Source organism: Agelaius phoeniceus, chromosome 3 (genome assembly GCF_051311805.1).
Source record: "Agelaius phoeniceus isolate bAgePho1 chromosome 3, bAgePho1.hap1, whole genome shotgun sequence".
Classification (NCBI taxonomy): domain Eukaryota; kingdom Metazoa; phylum Chordata; class Aves; order Passeriformes; family Icteridae; genus Agelaius; species Agelaius phoeniceus.
The window spans coordinates 99,883,324-99,900,560 of record NC_135267.1 but is presented as its reverse complement, the minus strand read 5'-3'; the positions used below and the strand labels follow the sequence as shown (position 1 = coordinate 99,900,560).

At 39.2% G+C, this 17,237-nt stretch overlaps 1 protein-coding gene across 1 annotated transcript; it reads left to right on the top strand.

The window, feature by feature from the left end:
* Window positions 1-6,577: 6,577 nt before the first annotated feature.
* ETAA1 (ETAA1 activator of ATR kinase) lies at window positions 6,578-16,024 on the top strand. The gene is made up of 6 exons (XM_054629692.2): window positions 6,578-6,883; window positions 8,410-8,547; window positions 8,814-8,890; window positions 10,412-10,530; window positions 10,831-12,971; window positions 14,765-16,024. Exons 1-6 carry the CDS (start codon window positions 6,700-6,702, stop codon window positions 14,878-14,880), a joined length of 2,775 nt encoding a protein of 924 aa, XP_054485667.2. The 5' UTR covers window positions 6,578-6,699; the 3' UTR covers window positions 14,881-16,024.
* The last annotated feature ends 1,213 nt before the right edge of the window (window positions 16,025-17,237 follow it).

Below are 17,237 nucleotides of genomic sequence, written 5' to 3'. Positions count from 1 at the left end.
CCAGAAAACAAGTCAGGCATCAGAAACATAAATTTTTCTCTTGCTTCATTCCTGAAACCAGGGCTCTAAAATTCCAAGTCAAACCTCCATATCCAGTACTAGCTTGAATCTTGTCACCAAAACAACTAACAATGGCAGTTAGGGCACCTGTAGGGCCATGAGGAACTAGTCCTAGACTTCAAATCATTATACAGTGATTACAAAACCACTGTTGGGAGATGGTAACTTCTAATCACTCCAACATTAAAATCAGCAGAAGTTTATGTTGCATAATAAGAGTAACACACACACATGGAATAGGGAGACTTCACTGTTAAGCATTTCCATGTAAACTTGACTTATAGTTAATGGAATACAGGCTCAAAGGACAATGCATAGAATTTATAAAATGAAAGCCTCAAAAAAGGCACTTTGGTAACAGAAATTGTTTTTTCAATTGCAAGCAATGTTCCCTCGACACAAAAATAATCTATCCAGAAATTGCTGAGTATATTGGAGAAACAGAGAGAATGACTGCATTTGGAGAACTTCATACTAGTTTGATCATTGATTTTTTAGTAAGCTATTTAGGCTAAACATTCTCCTGGAACAGATGTATCATCAAAAGCTAAACCTGCTTTAAATAAATAAGCAGTGCGTATTTTCTTCACCAGAATTCATGATCAAAAAGCTCTCCTCTCTCACCATCCACTGCTTTGTGTTTGGTAGCTGACAAAATGATTCACTAATTTACACTGTAGCGTGTGAGAGTTGTAGCAAGTTGAGGTCTGAAATACAGCTTAGTTTTTGTCACTGATGAAAAAAAAAATCTACAGGATATATAGTAGAGCCACATTTGCCAAGCTTTCCAAACAAACTGGAAATCATTCTTTCTTGTTCTTTAAAGAACTCTCTAACTTGTTTTCCTATAAGGAATAAAAAAATTCCAGAAACTAAGAGAACAGAACAGAAAACCTATTTGTCACCACTTGATAGCCCGGAGCTATAATATAGCAGGATCAACAGATTTAAGCAAAACAAAACAAAAGAAAATCTTGCTGCCATAATTTCTATTAACAGTTTTTGATCCTTGTTTATATCTTCTCTTCATATATTAATAATAAGGTAGCAGAGGATGCATCTCAGCTGGGAGAGCACATCCTCCATGCCACAGCAAACAATAATAGCATGGACATGAGTAAAAAACAGCGAGACACTCTGAAAGCTCCTTGGCATAAGGAGAGACACAGCAAATAACTGAGTGGATGGGTGATGACTGCCTCAAGACTCCTCCTGATAATTCCTCAGTGCAAGCCAGCATAACACTGATGTGCCCAAGTGATCATACCTGTTCCAGACGAAGCTGTTGAGCTGTATCTAGGCAGCAGTGCACTGAAACTGATTGGCCCAGCTAAGGTTTAAGGCATAAGTCTCCTCTGTCTTGCACAACCCTGACTCTTCTCCTCAATGCAGTTCACTCTGATCCCTGGACAAGAGCTGTGGAATTAAGTCTACATTACAATAAATACCTGAAAGGCCCTCCCAACGACTATCTCCAGTTTTCTGCCAGGGGTCTGAACCTCCAGTGCTCCCTACAGATCTCTGCAACTTGTAGTCTGTTCATTGCCTGACCTAATTCTTCTAAATAGCTCAGCCATTTTGGCTGACAATTTCCTCTAAATGCCCAGACACCAAGCAACGGAAAACTTTCTTTAAATTCCAGTTAATGAGCAATGGAAAATGTCATTGCAATGAAGTTATGCAGGTACTTAAGTGCTCTGCTGGATCAGGTCTTTGTGAGCCACATTTTAGTCCCACATTTGATGAGACGTTCTGAGTGTGATTAATAAATTAAGATGAAGCTCTATGATAAGAAGAGGGGAAAAAAAGAAAGAAATATATGTAAAATATTTTTAATGCTTCTATGGTTCTTGGATGGCATGGCAGAGAGAGAGGGAGGAAAAGAGAATGCAAAAGTATAAACTAGGCTTGTGTAAATTACTCTGACATATAATAGCTCTCTACTAAAAATTCCCAAGCAAGGCTACTTCAGGTATTTTTAAGGTCATGTATCATTTACTGTCTAGGTCAATTTATGCATCAGCAAAAATTGCTGCAAACCTTTCTGGACAGCACTTTAAAATTAAAGGTATATGTAACTGTTATGGCCATATTTTTTTCCTCACCAGTTTCTGCTCTGTGAGCACTTCACCTTGGAAAATTAAAGTAACATTCTATAATAAGTAAAGTCAGTATGATATTTCAAGGCAAGCCAAGGACAAGCTTTTATAACTGTACTATCAAAATGCTATTAATAAAAGCAAAAATACACACATGATGCCTGCCTTCCTCTATGGATGGAAAAAAATATTATCCATTAAGGTGACATTTCAGATATTCTCTCAGTTTTTCCTAAGGTCCCAAAACCAGCAAGGAAACACAAATCTCTTCTTGTTAACTCATGTAATCACACAGTGCTCAATTTTAGCAAACATTCCAAGGCTTCTTAAGATAACATGTGGATAAGCAGGATTTCTGGGATGAGAAAAGGTGGAAAATATTGTACTTTCATAGTTAAATGTTATAAAGGTATCTTGGTTCATTTTTGTTTGGGGTCACAGGGACAAAGATGTATTTATAAATGCATCTTACATTAAGCATCTAAATTCTCTCCTCTGTTCATATAGTTCCCCTCACTGCTGTACCATGACTCCTTAGTTTTCCCCAGGACAATCCATGCTACAGTAAGTACTATTATCTCCTATGAAAGCAGACATAGCAGGTGAGGCAGTGCAGCAGAGAAACACCCAAGCTGGCTCTGAAGGGGAAGAGCTGGCTAGAAGAGATCAGGTTCCCTGAGTTACATCTCTCAGTGCCCATCTGCAATCCCTGAGCTTTGCTGAGTCTCCCTCTGTAGAAACACATGAGACATATAGGTACATAGACATTACTTAACTGCTCCTTCCTTAGGAGAAAACATGTTTTAAAGTACCATATAATTGTCCTGAGTTTTAGAGTTTGTACCCACACCATTTTAAAAACAAATTAACCACAAAAAATATGGCTTGGAGAATTTGCTTCTTCACCTGGTCTCAGGTGATCAAAATGCATAGACACATGTTTTCATTGGAGATAAATTATGAACATGTGTGTGTTTTGCTTCTTTCATTTCCAGTGGTTGAAAAGAAATTAATTTCAAAATGAAAGACTGCTCACTTTGAAAACATCACAGAGCATTTAAAAACATACTAGAAAAAAAGCAGTATTTTTCAAATTAATTTCATTGTTTATAATAACTTCCATACTCTCATAATTCTTGATATTTTCATTGAAATCATTATTATTGATTTTCCCTTTTCCCCAGCCCTAACAAGAATGAAAGATTAACATAGTCACTTCCCTTTCTTTGTTATATTTATGCAATACATTAGATATTTTGAAAAACTCACTAATGAGACATATTCCGTCCAAGATAAAAATCCTCACTTAAAAGTTCTGGGTTCAAAGGACTTTAAAAATGAGACTTTCTCAGTCCTTTTTTCAATGAATTCATTACACCAGTGGGAAATTCTTAGGAAACTTCTCAGATCTGCCACATTCATTTAATTTAATTTTAGATTTTGTCTCATAAAATACAGTGAAAAGTTCTCAGGCAGTTTATACTACTATTAAAAACTGAACGAACTAACTTTATTATTCATTCAATCTCCTGCATTATTTATCCCTTTTGATTTGAAAGTAGGACTCAAAACTGCACACTAGGAGTTTGCTGCAAGTCCCTGGAACACAGCCTCACCACAATTAGCCATTGATCCAGCTGCTCATGCCACACCAAGGGAATGCAAACTCCCTCCTTGAGGCTACAGCTCCACAGAGAAACCCTCCAACATCACAGACTTCTAACACTACATTCCTAAACTTAATAAACAGTATCAGCTCAGAGTTGAGTTCTTAAGCTGCAGTAACATACACACACTTTTATTCATTAGGAAAGTGGGATTTCTTTCCCATTATAAATCTGTTTATCTTATCTATACGTAGAGATTATTTTGGGTTTTGCCATCTTTTGGTAACACAACTTTACACAGGCTTAAATTGATGCAAAAAGATCTCCCATGCAGAATGAAACACATGTTAAATATGCTTCTATTTTTTCTCCAAAATGCTTTTACTGCATGAGTAAAACCTCACACATGTGTGAAAGACCTGTGGCAAATATTCACATTTTATGAATGGGGTTAGTGAACAATGAGCTCAGAGAAAGGAAGAAATCAAAGAAGGCACTGCAAAATTTGTAACATTCAGTGAATATGACAGATGTTACTTAATTTTCATTACTGATGACAGTATTTCAGATTATGCTTGTTAACAGAAAGAAATACAAGGTAGATTTATGCTTGTTAACAGAAAGAAATACAAGGTAGACCACTGTACAGTACCCAGCTGCTAAAAGGCTGCCAGAAAGTGGTAGGAGACATCAAGATCTAGTAGTACTTTCTAGTAAGTGTGTCAGTTTCAGTGTTTTGCATTCCCTTAAGATGTATCTGCTGCTACTGTACAAAATTTCTTCTCAGTATCTATTCCAACCATAAATAAGCAGCAGGTACCTTACATAGTGCCTATTGCATGAAGTCCAGGGAAGCCATTTTTTAATAACTATAGTGCAAACTGGCAATGAAAATATCCTGCACAGCTTTGCCACACTTCATGCTGATGTACAGACCTACCCACATTGGCATGATTACAAGACAGTAGCAATGTTCAGATATCTATGATGGATTTTGAAGCCAAAATCTTGACTTGCTTTTTCAGTCCTCTTTATATTTTACAGTCTGCTCGATACTTTACAGGTCTGGCATAAAAAAGTAAACTACTCAAATGTCACAACTTTCTGTGCTTGCTATAAATTTGCTACATATGTGATATTATTTCTCTATTTAATACATAGTACCTATTTTTTTTCTTGTTAAAATGTGCTCTCTTGGCTTTAATTACACATGAGAATGGAGAAGTGAAAAAAAATATTGTTTGCCTGAGGCCTCAGGTGAAAAGAAAAGGTTTCATGGCTCAGGGAATCAGTCTTTAGTGACTTCAAAACTTCTTACTCCTGATCCACCCTGAAACCCACTGCTTACATGTTACAAATTAAGAATTATCCCAAAGTATTCCCATTAAATTAAATGAAAACCAGGGAAAAAAAAAAAGACAGAGTAGTTCACTCCTTGACCCTATATGCTTAATAGATATGTTTTTATATTTATTTTTAGAGGCTCAGAGAGGAAATATTCGCATTGTTACATAACATATACATATGTTTGCATTTATATTGCTTAAAATAATGATGTAGTATCACAGTCCCTCAGGAACCCCAAGCTAATTTCTTATCTACCAAATTTAGGTTCTGTAAGCCTCTCTTCACCAGCATCACCTGCCTCACTGGGATTAAATGATTTATGCCTGATGGGTTTCACAGAATCACAGACTCAATTAGATTGGAAAATTCTGAGATCATTGAGTCCAACTTATGACTGACATGTCAACTAGACCACAGCACTAAGTGCCACAACCAGACTTTCCTTAAACATCTACAGGGACTGTGACTCCCTGGGCAGCCCATTCTAATGCAACCACTCTTCCTGTGACGAAATTCCTCCCGATGTCCAACCCAAACCTCCCCTGGCACAGATTCATGAAATTTTCTCTCATCTTGCTGCTGGTTGGCTGGAAGAAGAGACTGACCACCACTGGGCTACAAGGTCCTTTCAGGGAGCTGTAAAGAGTAAGTAGGTCACCCCTGAGCATACTCTTCTCCAGGCTAAACACCCCCAGCTCCATCAGCTGCTCCTTGTAAGAATTGTTTCCTTGACTCAGTTTCATTGTTTCCTCACCAGTTTCATTGCCCTACACTGGGCTCGCTGCAGCACCTCCATGTCCTCCCTGAATTGGGGGGTCCAGAACTTGACACAGCAGTTGGGGTGCCGCTTCATCAATGGGGGAAGAATCACTTCCCCTGGTGCCCTTCCCCTGTGCTCCTGCTGGCCACACTGTTCCTGACACAGGCCAGGATGCCACAGGCCTCCTTGGCCACCTCTGCACATGCTGGCTCATGTCCAGCTGCCAGTGACCACCACCCCCAGGTCCTTTTGCTGGATCCCGTTTCCAGCCACTCATCCCCCATCTTCTATCATTGAATGGGGCTGTTCTGGCCAAAGTGTAGAATCCCCCAATTGGCCTTGTCGAACCTCAAACTATTGGTCTTGGCGCATCAATCCAGCCTGTCTCAGATCCTTCTGTAGAGCCTTCCTGCCCTCCCGCGCAGTAGCATTTCCACCCACCAAGGTATCAGGCCAGAATTTCCTAACGGTATATTCGAGGCACCTCAGGCCAAGCCGACAGCAAGAGTCCGCAGGAGGGCACATCCTGCCTCTCTGCCCATGGCTGAGCTTTTCCTCCCCCAGCTGTAGGGACAGCCGGGTGTCACCACTCTACGGTGGCGGCAGCGCGGGGCAGGAGGACCCGGCAGAGCCTCACGGCCGGCGGGGCGGGGCCTCAGTTCTCCGCCCCGTCCGAAAGCCCGTCCATCCGCCCGCCTCCACAGCGCGGGGCCAATGGCCGCTTGAGGCGGCACGGCGGCGGCCAATTGGCGGTGGTCTCGCTAGCCCGGCAAAATGGCGGTGCCGTCGGTAGCAGGACCGGTGCGGTGCCGCCATACCGGCCGCCATGCCCAGTAGCCGGCGGAGGGGGCTGTCCCTCGGGCCCGCCGCCCTGAGGAGGCGCAGCGGGGGCGAGGAGCAGCTGACGCGGCGGCGGGCGGAGCTCCCCGCGGAGGAGGGGCCGGTGGAACGTGGTGCGGGCCGAGGCCTGCCCGCCGGGGAGGCGGCGGTGTGCTCGCCCCGCGCTGCAGGTACGGCCTGGGGGCTCCGGCCCTGCCCGCCGTCTCTCGAATCCGCGGGGGAGGCGCGGCTGAGCCGTGAGGAGGGGTTGGTGCGGTGTAAATCTCAGCTCGCCCGGCTCGCGTGCCCTGGGAAGGGGCTGTTACTGTCAAGGGCAGGCTGAGCCAGTGTGCCCCGGGGGCCAGGCAAGCCAGTGGTACCTGGTGTGCGTTAAGAAGAGCATTGCCAGCAGGGCAAGGCAGGTGTGCCTGCTCCTCTGTTCAGCCCTGGTGAGGCCACATTTGGAATACTGTGACCAGTTCTGAGCTCTTCAGGACAAAAGACATGGAGTTCCTGGAACAGGTCCATCAGAGAGCTACAAAGTTGGTTAGTGGTTTGGAGAATGTCTTTTATGAGGAAAAGCTGAGGGAGTTGGATCTGTTTAGCCTTGCAAAGAGAAAACCGGGCACATCATCAATCTGTGTAAATATCTAAAGGCAGGGTGCAAAGATGATGGACCAGGCTATTCTCAGTGGTGCTGAGCACTAGCATAAGAAACAGGCAGAAAATGATGCACAAGAAGTTCCACCTAAATATAAGGAAGATCTGTACTGTATGGTGACCATGCACTGGAACGGGTTGCCCAGAGAGAGTGTGGATATTCCAGAACTACCTGGTCACAGGTAGTGTGGAGAGATATTCCAGAACTACCTGGTCACAATCCTGTGGTGTGTGCTCTGGGATGCCCCTGTTTGAGGGGGAGGTTGGACAAGGTGACCCACTGTGGTGCCTTCCACCCTGACGTATTCTGTGATTCCCACAGCAAATACTGAGAACTAACTGAGGAGAGGATAAAACCTTTATGGCCATGCTAGGCACCTCAGGGCAAAACATCCTCTAAGATGTTCCTCCCATAGTAATAGCATCTTCTAAATTATTTCTCTAGGCTTTCACATCTACAGCATCATTTCTAAAGGGTAGGGGTGACTAGCTGAGTTTCACTTAGGGTGTTTAGTTCACTTATTGATCAAAGGCAGTTGCAAGCAGGTTTTGTATACCTACATTCCTGCTTTTAATAGTCCTAGCTGGAAGGGCCCAGGGGAGGAAATATAGACAAATGTAGGTTATGACCCAGAATAGTTTGGATGCCCATTAAAATAGTAGTTCAGCTCAGAGTCCGGGTGAAAGACACAAAGCAAGCAAGAATACAAAATATTCTCTTATAGAGGTATACATAATTTTTCTCTTAATATAAGATTAAGTCAATGTAAGAACTGACATCCTTACAATCGGATCTTGGGTGGAAAGGTGTCAGTATCATGTAATTTTCTCTTATCTCTGTGGAGATATGATTGGCAAAGCTAAGAGTCCTGTATTTCATATCTAGTTTTGTACAGTATTCCTGTTGTGAGTAAAGGAATCCTGGTGAGTGTGAACTTGATTTTTATTCTTGACGTTCCTAATGCATTTTCTTTTGCCTTGACCTGTTCTGTGTTTTAAGTGATTTTTGCCTCTTATTTGTTGTTTTCTAATAAAGATCCTCTTTCTTTTTACACAGAACCATGTTTACATAAAACACCAAAGAGATCATTGAGTAGAAAATCCCGAATACCTACTTTCAGCTCTCCTATTAATGACACTGAGACACAGCAAGAAATCTTTTGGGATTCTCATTCACCAGTTGCACACAGATTAGGTAATACTAAAATCCAGACTTCAGGACATCTGTTTGAGGCATGCAGTGGGAGTGTAGCAAAAGTTATAAACGATTTCTTGTTAAAAGGTTATTTTCTCTTATAATGGTTGTTTGATTTTACTTTCATTAAAAACCCATAAATTCTTCAATACAGCACTGAATCAAGCTCCCATGTCTATAGGTTTATTTGAATTATTTGAGATGTACTGCACTTCATAAACTGGATAGATTATTCAAAATTTCAAGAAGTTTGTTTGTTTTCATAGGCAATGGAAAAAGCAAGCAGACTACCAGTAGATGCGCGGTAGAAATTTCGGAAATTGTTAATCGTATTGCTCCTCAGGTAATCGTAACTTTCTAAAACAATGCTGTGCATGTGCACTAATCAAAAGAGAGTAGTGTTTCAGCCTTAGCCTTGTTTTAGTTACAGTAGTGTCATGGTAAGAGTTGGGCATATAGAAAACTAGTTTATAGAACAGGATTGAATTAAAATAGTAAGCATAGCATTTACTGATTGTTGTGTGAGTCACAGATGCTGTAGAAAAGGGCACATGAAGAGACTTGCAGCAGCTCTATTTTGGAAAGCTTTACTTTCAGAATGCAAATTGCTGCCCTTGGTCTTAAGAATACTGTTTATTTACCCTTAATTACTCATCTGTTAAAAGGTAAGAGTTTTTTCAAATACTAGATTGACTTGGCAGTTGTTTTTAAGCATTTTGAAGAGTCTTGATTGACTGCTGATTTTTGATGACCAAGATGAGAGATATTTTGCAGTAATATAAACATAGTAACCTTGCTTCAATGCTATAAATAATTTTCCTCTTTACCCCAGTATCTCTTGCCCTTTCCCTCTTGCCATGAACCTGATGTCCACAGCCCAGAAAGTCAAAACCAAAGTTCTGTTGCATTTGAAGTACAAGAAGAAAACATTTAATTCCTAAAATAGATCTGTAGTATTTAGCTTGCAAAACATGCCTGCTTTTTTGACAGGGCTGTTTAAAATATATTTACTGTTTAGCGTATTTGTGATAAATTTTACTAAAAGAATTGGAAAGTCATTGATAAGGAGTGCCACTGCATGCCTTTTAAATAATTACAGTTCTGCCATAAATGTAATCTGCTGCTTATATTCTTTTTTAAACAAAAATAAATTTTAAAAAATGTTAAATTTACTAAGAATAAGATAACCTATTTAAAACTACCCTAGTTAGTAAAGTTCAAATTACTTTTGCTGGCTTACACACAGTAATTTCCTACATCCCATTGCTCTGCCCCTCTAAACAATTCATCACAGTATTGTATCTCCTTCTTTTCAAAATTCAAATTCAAGCCTGAACTTTGAAGCTCTGAAACAATTTCATTTAGTTTCTAAATGTCACTTAATTCTGTTTAAAGGCTCTTTTTGTAAATTAGTTGTAGTGGAAGAAGTCAGATTTTTTTCTGTAAGCATACAGAATGTAATTTATTTTAAGGTCTCTAATTTGTTTGTGCTGCTGGCCTCAGCGAGCTCCTTAGTAGTATACTAAAGTAAACTAGATGACTGCTTGTAACATGAATGTGTGTAAACCTGAATTAGACTACTTGACTTGCGTGCCAAAAGTATAATTCAGTTATTTTAATTGAAGTTCTGCTTTAAATTGATATACTTAAAGTGATGCAACTATCAGTGGACAATGTTGCAGTAATCTCACTTAACTTGTTTTTGCTCTTATCTGTGCTTTTCAACAGGCTTTATCCAGTTTATTTAGTTTAGCAACTTTTAACTAATGTAAGATGTGTGTCTAATCCAGTCTTTATCTGAAATAAGTTTCTAAATAAATTAATAATCTAATTTCTAATTTCCTGAATAAATCTAATTATTCAGGATGAAAAAGCAGGCTGTAATGAAGACTCCCTTTTAGGAACATGGATTGGTGAGGATGCTATCCCCTGTACACCTATAGTAGTAAAAGGGCGAGCTAGGACAAAGTTAAGTTGTACAAGGTAAGTTACAGTTTTTTCTTGCTCATCATAGCTGGACTTTCATGAAGAAGATTATGTGGTCTTCTATGTATAGTGAACCATATAATTGTACATTAGCATATAGAATGCTTTTAACTGTGGGCTTGTTATGTCTTCTTGCAGGGGGTGTATATTGACTGCATATTGGAAGCAGTGGGATTTAGTCATATCTTTGTAGTTGTTAAACTATAGAATGAGCAGCTCATAGGGTCATGTAACTGAACTTGGCCAAACTTTCTCAGTAGCTCTGACTTTATTTTCTGTATTTTCTTTTTAATCCAGAGATCTTAAAATAAAAAATCCTGAAGAGGAACTCATGAAATTGGCTAAGGAGTTTGATAAAAATCTAGTAGAGTTAGATGCTGTTCAGGAACAGGAGAAGCTTGGTCACAACTTCATCCAGAGCACCTCAGAGTCTTCAAGTAACTCTAAAGATGAAATGAATACGAAGAACCAGAAATCACTCCTTGGTGAAGGATCTGAAGCAGATCCTACTGCGTCCCTGAAACCAGTTGGACAGGGCATTGGCATCCCTGTGGCAGAGCCCTGTCAGTCCAGCAGTCAAAAGTCTGTAGACCTTGAGGCTGAAGTAGCCCTTCATGCTCTTTTTGACTCTTCTACCCAGAAGTGCAGCGGACAGTTGAGCCAAGGACTGTCAGATATTTCTTTAAATAATAGTTTTCATAAAATTAAAAGTACGTTGGAGGAGGAGAATCTTCCTGAGAAAGTTGAAGAGACACAGCATGGTAATTCCGAGGCATATCAAAAAGATACTCTGTTTGCAGTAGGAAGCATGGACCAGAATGTACCAAAAGCTGATACTGACACCCTGACCAAAAAAAATCCTCCTACTTTGAAGACACAATTGGTGGCCTCTGCTAAGCTTGCTGGAGTAGTTAATGATGGCTTTGATGACTGGGATACAGATCTTTTGGCAGATGACTCTTTTGTGATGCAAATAACCCAAAATCCTGAACTGCTAAGTACTGAAGAACCACCACAAATTCCTGCAAATCCATTTGTGCGTGATTTCAGTGATGCTAGCAGAGCAAAGCAAAGAAGTAGTGGCAATTCAGTAACTCTTTTGGGGACTATGAGCAAATCTAACAGTTTGCAGTATTCACCTTTGAAACATTCTAGTAAAAACTCACAACATGTAAAATCATGGTCTTTACAAAAGCCATGTAAGACAGAAAACGCCAAGACAGAGACCAAGGCCTTGCATGGTAAATGTGATGTTAAACCAGATAAAACTAAATCTGTTTGGAAGAGTACCCAAAACAGTGATTTGAACCATATTCCTGTTTCAGTGCAATCTGAAATGGAGACTGGAAATGAATCTACTAAGCCTAAAAGCGATGCTCTTCTTCTTTTTCCTTCAAGATTTAATCCTCATAGACAATCAGCAGGAAAACCTGGGAATAACGCTCATACTATTTCCTGTCAATCATCCAGTGTTTCTACCAACATGAAACCTAATGGTCTAACCAAAGTGGTTAACCAAGGTAATACAGGTCACTCAAATCAAGTTGAAATACCAAAGAAATGTCCTCTGTCATTTGATGACTGGAATGAACCGAAATTCTCTGATGAGATACTAGGTATGTTTTGTGGATCCGATAGTCTTTGGGATGCAAACTGTGAGGATGATGAATTGTTATATCAGGTGTGTGATGATATAGAAAAGCAAACTCAAAGCCAGGATGTTAAACAAGGAAATGAAAAAATTAAAACTATTCAAGGAGGTAGTATTAATTCCAGATCAAATGCTGATAACAGTTTCCCAGCATCTAAACAAGGACTACCCAATCTCCTCTTGGTGCAAAAAACTAATGCAAAACAAGAGGCTCTCTCACTAAATGATGCCTGTAGGAATTCATCAAAGACAGTGCATGGGCTGGCTACAACAGGTCATGTCATGAACTGTAAGAACATCTCAAATCCTCTGACTGCGATCTCGGGTCCTTCTGTGGAGTGTAAATACACACTCCCTAAAAACTGTAATCAAGATACTTCTGAAGATACTGCAAAGACTGTTTCAGGGAAATGGTACAGGTCAAATTCTGTGCCAGCAGGAGAGACAGGTTCTGAAGTAAGTCCTGTTAATGCAGTAGATATTTTTAGTAGAAAAGCACTCGACAGCTCACATTTCTTGTATAATGCGGGAAAGATTCCAAGTAGCACCTCTGGTAACAAGACTTCACTTGTGCCTTCAAAGTTTAAGTTCCAAAAGATTAACAATTCTCAGGGTGGTCATCATGTAGGGTCTGAAAGTTCAGGGAATCATTCTGGCATTGGAATTACTCTGCAGGATTTGGAAGGAAGCAAGAATCAGGTGAATGTCACTTTGCACCGCAAGCTTGACAATAAGAAATCACCTTTCAAGAGGCATCTTTCAGAGTCATTTGCACAGACTACATCAGGTATTTGTCTTTATTGTATCACTGTTAGACTGTTTGTTCCCTTTCTGTAGTCAGAATGTCAGAGAAATTCATACTGTACTGCAGCTTAAAACAGGCTTCAGTATTCATCTATTCAGTTAAGGTGTTAGCAGATGTTCTAAGGAGAATCTGGACTTCATCTTCTCAAAAATTAAATTGTCTTGATGCATATCTTGAATTCCTGTCCTTCAGGACACCTGTTTCCCTTCCACTTCTCTAAATACCTCACACCCTCTCTCCATAGACACTCAGGTTCCCTAGGATCAATTATAGGCTGATGCAGCACTCAGCATACCATTTTCTTAAACCATTACTTAAAAATACTGGTATTTTGATGCATAGTAAAACCCTAGTTAATGATGGGACAGGGGAAGAAGACACCAGGTGATATGGAATGCCAGTTTCTTTATACTACTGTACACCTGGAATTTGGAACCTCAAATCACTTGATACTTTTCAGAGCTCAGCCTCTGTTGTTTGCTCTGTGGCTGAAATTGCCAGTGAAATATTGTTGTGTTATCAGTCCAAATACTAAGATGCCCTTTCATCCAGAAGAGAGGTCAGTCACTTCTTTATTCCCAAGAGACCATCAGTAATATTCCATGCTCAGTGTTACTTACTGGGGAAATGGAGAACCAGTCAAGTACCAGTCAGTCTTATTTTTACTTGATCTCACAGCTTGGCAAGGTTTTAATCAATATTTATTCTGATAAAACATGCCTTTAAAAGTGTCCTGTATTAACCTCCATTATAAAGAAGCAGTGTTGCAAAAGCAACAAAACAATCAATTATTGAAGAATGAATATTTTATGTTTCTTCCCCAGCAGAGAAGCATATAAATGGAAAGTAGCAATTTTGGATTATAAGGGGAAAAAAGCAGAGAGATAACTAGTTATTCTGTGGAATGTTCTAGAGAGTAAGGGAATGAATGAAAATAGCATAGATTTTCTGTACAGATAAACCATAGCTTGCTTCATCTTAAATTTTAAGGGAAAGGGCGTTAACAAAAAAATTGATATTAAGTGGTCCTTTTGAAAATTGCTATTTAATTTTTCATGGACACTTTTTTGTGAGAAGCAAATATACTCTTTGTTCTATTTATTCACTTCGAATACTTATGAAAAATACATTAATTGGAAATTGGTGTATAAAAAATGGTAAAATTATTGATATGTTCAAGGAGTGTTCCTGTTTGTTCCAGTGAGGTCAGGATTTTATAGTATGGGAATTTATAGTTCTGTAACACACCATATAAAATGCTATGCTTAGCTATCATGTTCTTGTCTCCTTTGCCAATTTTTATTGCTACTTTTGACCTTTTTTCAACCTATCTTGTTTTATTTGTGTGACACCTGTACTGTATCTGACCCCTGTATCTATAATATCTCCATGTTCATATCTCTGCCTAACTCACTAAATTGTAGAGCCCTTTTCACTCTGATAGCCTTAATTTTCTTAACCCATCACCATCTCCTATGTTGACTCTGATGTCATAAGGTTCACTTGAAGGGCACCCAAGTAAAATTTCCTTGAAGCAAATGTGTGCATCCCGGTGTTTTCATTGGGAGGTAGTAATCAGTAGCACTACAAAGGTCATGCATCTTGCCCCCTTCCTGCCTAGGGGACAGGATAGATGAGCCTTTTTTAACTTGGGTGCCCAGTGTATCAGAATAGTGTGCTCCTGCCATAGATCTTCAAACACTGGAAATGGCTAAGTTAAAATACTTATTGAACAAACCTGAAGCTCCTAATACATGGGTTTTTTTTATTTACAGTGTCTGTGGTAGAACAAAAAAATAGAAAATGTTCTCAAGAGGAGATTGAAAGAAAAAAACAAGAAGCTCTTGCACGAAGAAAGTCCAGAACACAGGCATTCTTTAAAGATGCTTGAACTTGGAGTGTATTTTGTCTGTGGAGTAAGCTTTTGGTAGGGAAATACTGTAATGCTGGAAGACACTTTTTGAACTCTGTTCACAGCTATTGATGGCATGTATTTTCTGGTTTTGAATATAAAAAGATCTGGAACTGAACTATAACTAATACTCTGGAGCTACTTAGTTTTAATTAAAAGCTATCAGTTATAAATGTGTAGTCCCAAACTACATTCAGCTAGATGAAAATTCTGTTGAGGTCACATGTTGAAATTATATGGCCTGAAAATCATGAAAGTATTGGTATACTCACATAATGAAAGTGTCAAAAACAGACTGGATGTGTTTTGGCTGTATTACCGCAAGTATTCTAATCTATAACAAGACTCTCAAGTACACACAGACTAAGAAATACTAAAGTTTGCTCTCAGGTAGAAGAAAGTTTTAAAATGTTGGGTTAAATAAACTACAATCTAAGAAACATACAACATCAAAAAAATGATGGAAATGAACAGACTTTGGAAAATGTGCTCAGTTTGTCTCTTACTAGGAGTAAGAACTGTACATAGAGAAGGAAGAATTTATTAACAAAGTTTCATTATCTGAAAAAGTGTCCTGCAGGGGACATGTTATATTCTTTTAAATTCCTTTCAGGAAGAACTTATAAATACCTTAAGGAAATTAGACCACCTTTTTCTAAAGTCACATCACCAACCTAATTAAAAAAGGTAGCCTATGCCATTTTACCAAATCATGAGCAATACATAATACATCAGGTGAAATCTCAACTATGCCTCATTTTAGCCATCTGGGTTGTACATATTTTCAAACAAAGGCTAAATTAACAAAGGTTAAATTATAAGAATGCTGTGTCATGTCAGCTTAAGGGTGTGATAGAATTTTTGATCTGATAGATGATGTAGGGCTCAGACTGCAAAAACTGCTTCTGGGTAAGCTGCAAGATATTTTTCAACTGAGAAATATTTATATGTAAACATGTGACACTATGAAAAGTGACTGTAATTTTTCTTTGTAAATAAGTAACTAGGAAATGTTCCTCCAAAGGTTGGGGGAAGCTTTTGGTTTCTGTAGTATGCCGTTTTTGTAACTCTTGAAAATGTAAGTATTGTATATTTGTAAGTCATCATTAAACTTTTTTTCACATTTTTCTAGTCTGTTTTTGAAAATACTCTACTACAGAAACTGGTAAAAGGGAGTGAAATGGGGATTCCATATGGGCTTTACCTGAAGCCCTCACTTGGTAATTTCCCTAATTACTCGATACCTCAGTTTTCTACCCATAGTGGTGACAAAGTGCTTCCTTTGATCCATTTAAGCTAACAGTCCTTGATGGACAAACTGTTTCAACATACAACCAGCTGCAGTGCAGTCCTGAAGTATTTACCTGGGGTCTTTTTGCTTGTATTAACCACTGTGGGATCAGTGTCAGTTGATTAAGGCCACCAAAGCCTGTGCAGGTGCCCAGTAAGCATTATAGTCTGTGGCTGCAGCTCCCTCCCCTGCTACTGTTGAGCAATATATGATAAGTTGGATTCATTTACTGATCTGACTGAAAATTAACCCAGAAAAAACATTTCTCAGCTTTTCAAAGAAGTTCATCATAATACCCTCCACAGCTAACATACCATGAAATAGCAAGATTTTGTTGTATCATCAAGCCTCTGCTGGCAGTTTTGTGTTTAAAAGATTTGCATGTTCATATGCCAAATAAACGCCAAAATATGTAAACCCCAAACAGCAGCTATTGGAGAAATTTGATTTATCCAGACAATATAATTTGCTCTGTGTATCTGAGGTATGCTTTTCTTAGTTTAGACTCTCCTAGAACACCACAATCAGGTAACAGGCCAGATGCCAAGCAAAAGGCAATGAGAAAAGGCTACTACCATCAGTATTAAATATGAGAGTTACAAAAGTGGCTTTTAAGGTACTGATGCACGAGAATGTTAAATTGAGAAAGATAAAAGAGAGGCTTTTGCTACAACAGTGTTCAGCTTAACCATCATTCCCTTCCCAGTATGTTTCCCCAGATACAATTCTGTAAAGAAACCAGGGTAAATTTTGTTTTCAGGAATAATTTTGTTAATTACAATTTGAGAAGATGAAAGGAAGGAGCTGTACATGTTGAGTATTTTTTTTAGGAAGGTTTCATTCTGTGATGTGAAAGGACTGACTTTTAATCAGGTTTGAAATGGGGGTAAATAATGGATAAATAATACAGGCTAACCACATTATAGTTCCCCAAGCTCTGCATGGAAATGACACAGTCTGAACACTGTGTGTTGTTGAGCAAACTCAGAAAGTTTAAAACCAGCTAACTGCTGATTTTCTCAGCATCCCCAATAGAAGGGTCCTA

Excerpts from the sequence above, each read along its gene's own strand:
- ETAA1 (XM_054629692.2), top strand. The coding sequence starts at position 6,700 with ATGCCCAGTAGCCGGCGGAGGGGGCTGTCCCTCGGGCCCGCCGCCCTG. Across the intron at positions 8,548-8,813 it reads ACCAGTTGCACACAGATTAG|GCAATGGAAAAAGCAAGCAG; the intron begins GTAATACTAAAA and ends TTGTTTTCATAG. Across the intron at positions 8,891-10,411 it reads TTAATCGTATTGCTCCTCAG|GATGAAAAAGCAGGCTGTAA; the intron begins GTAATCGTAACT and ends CTAATTATTCAG.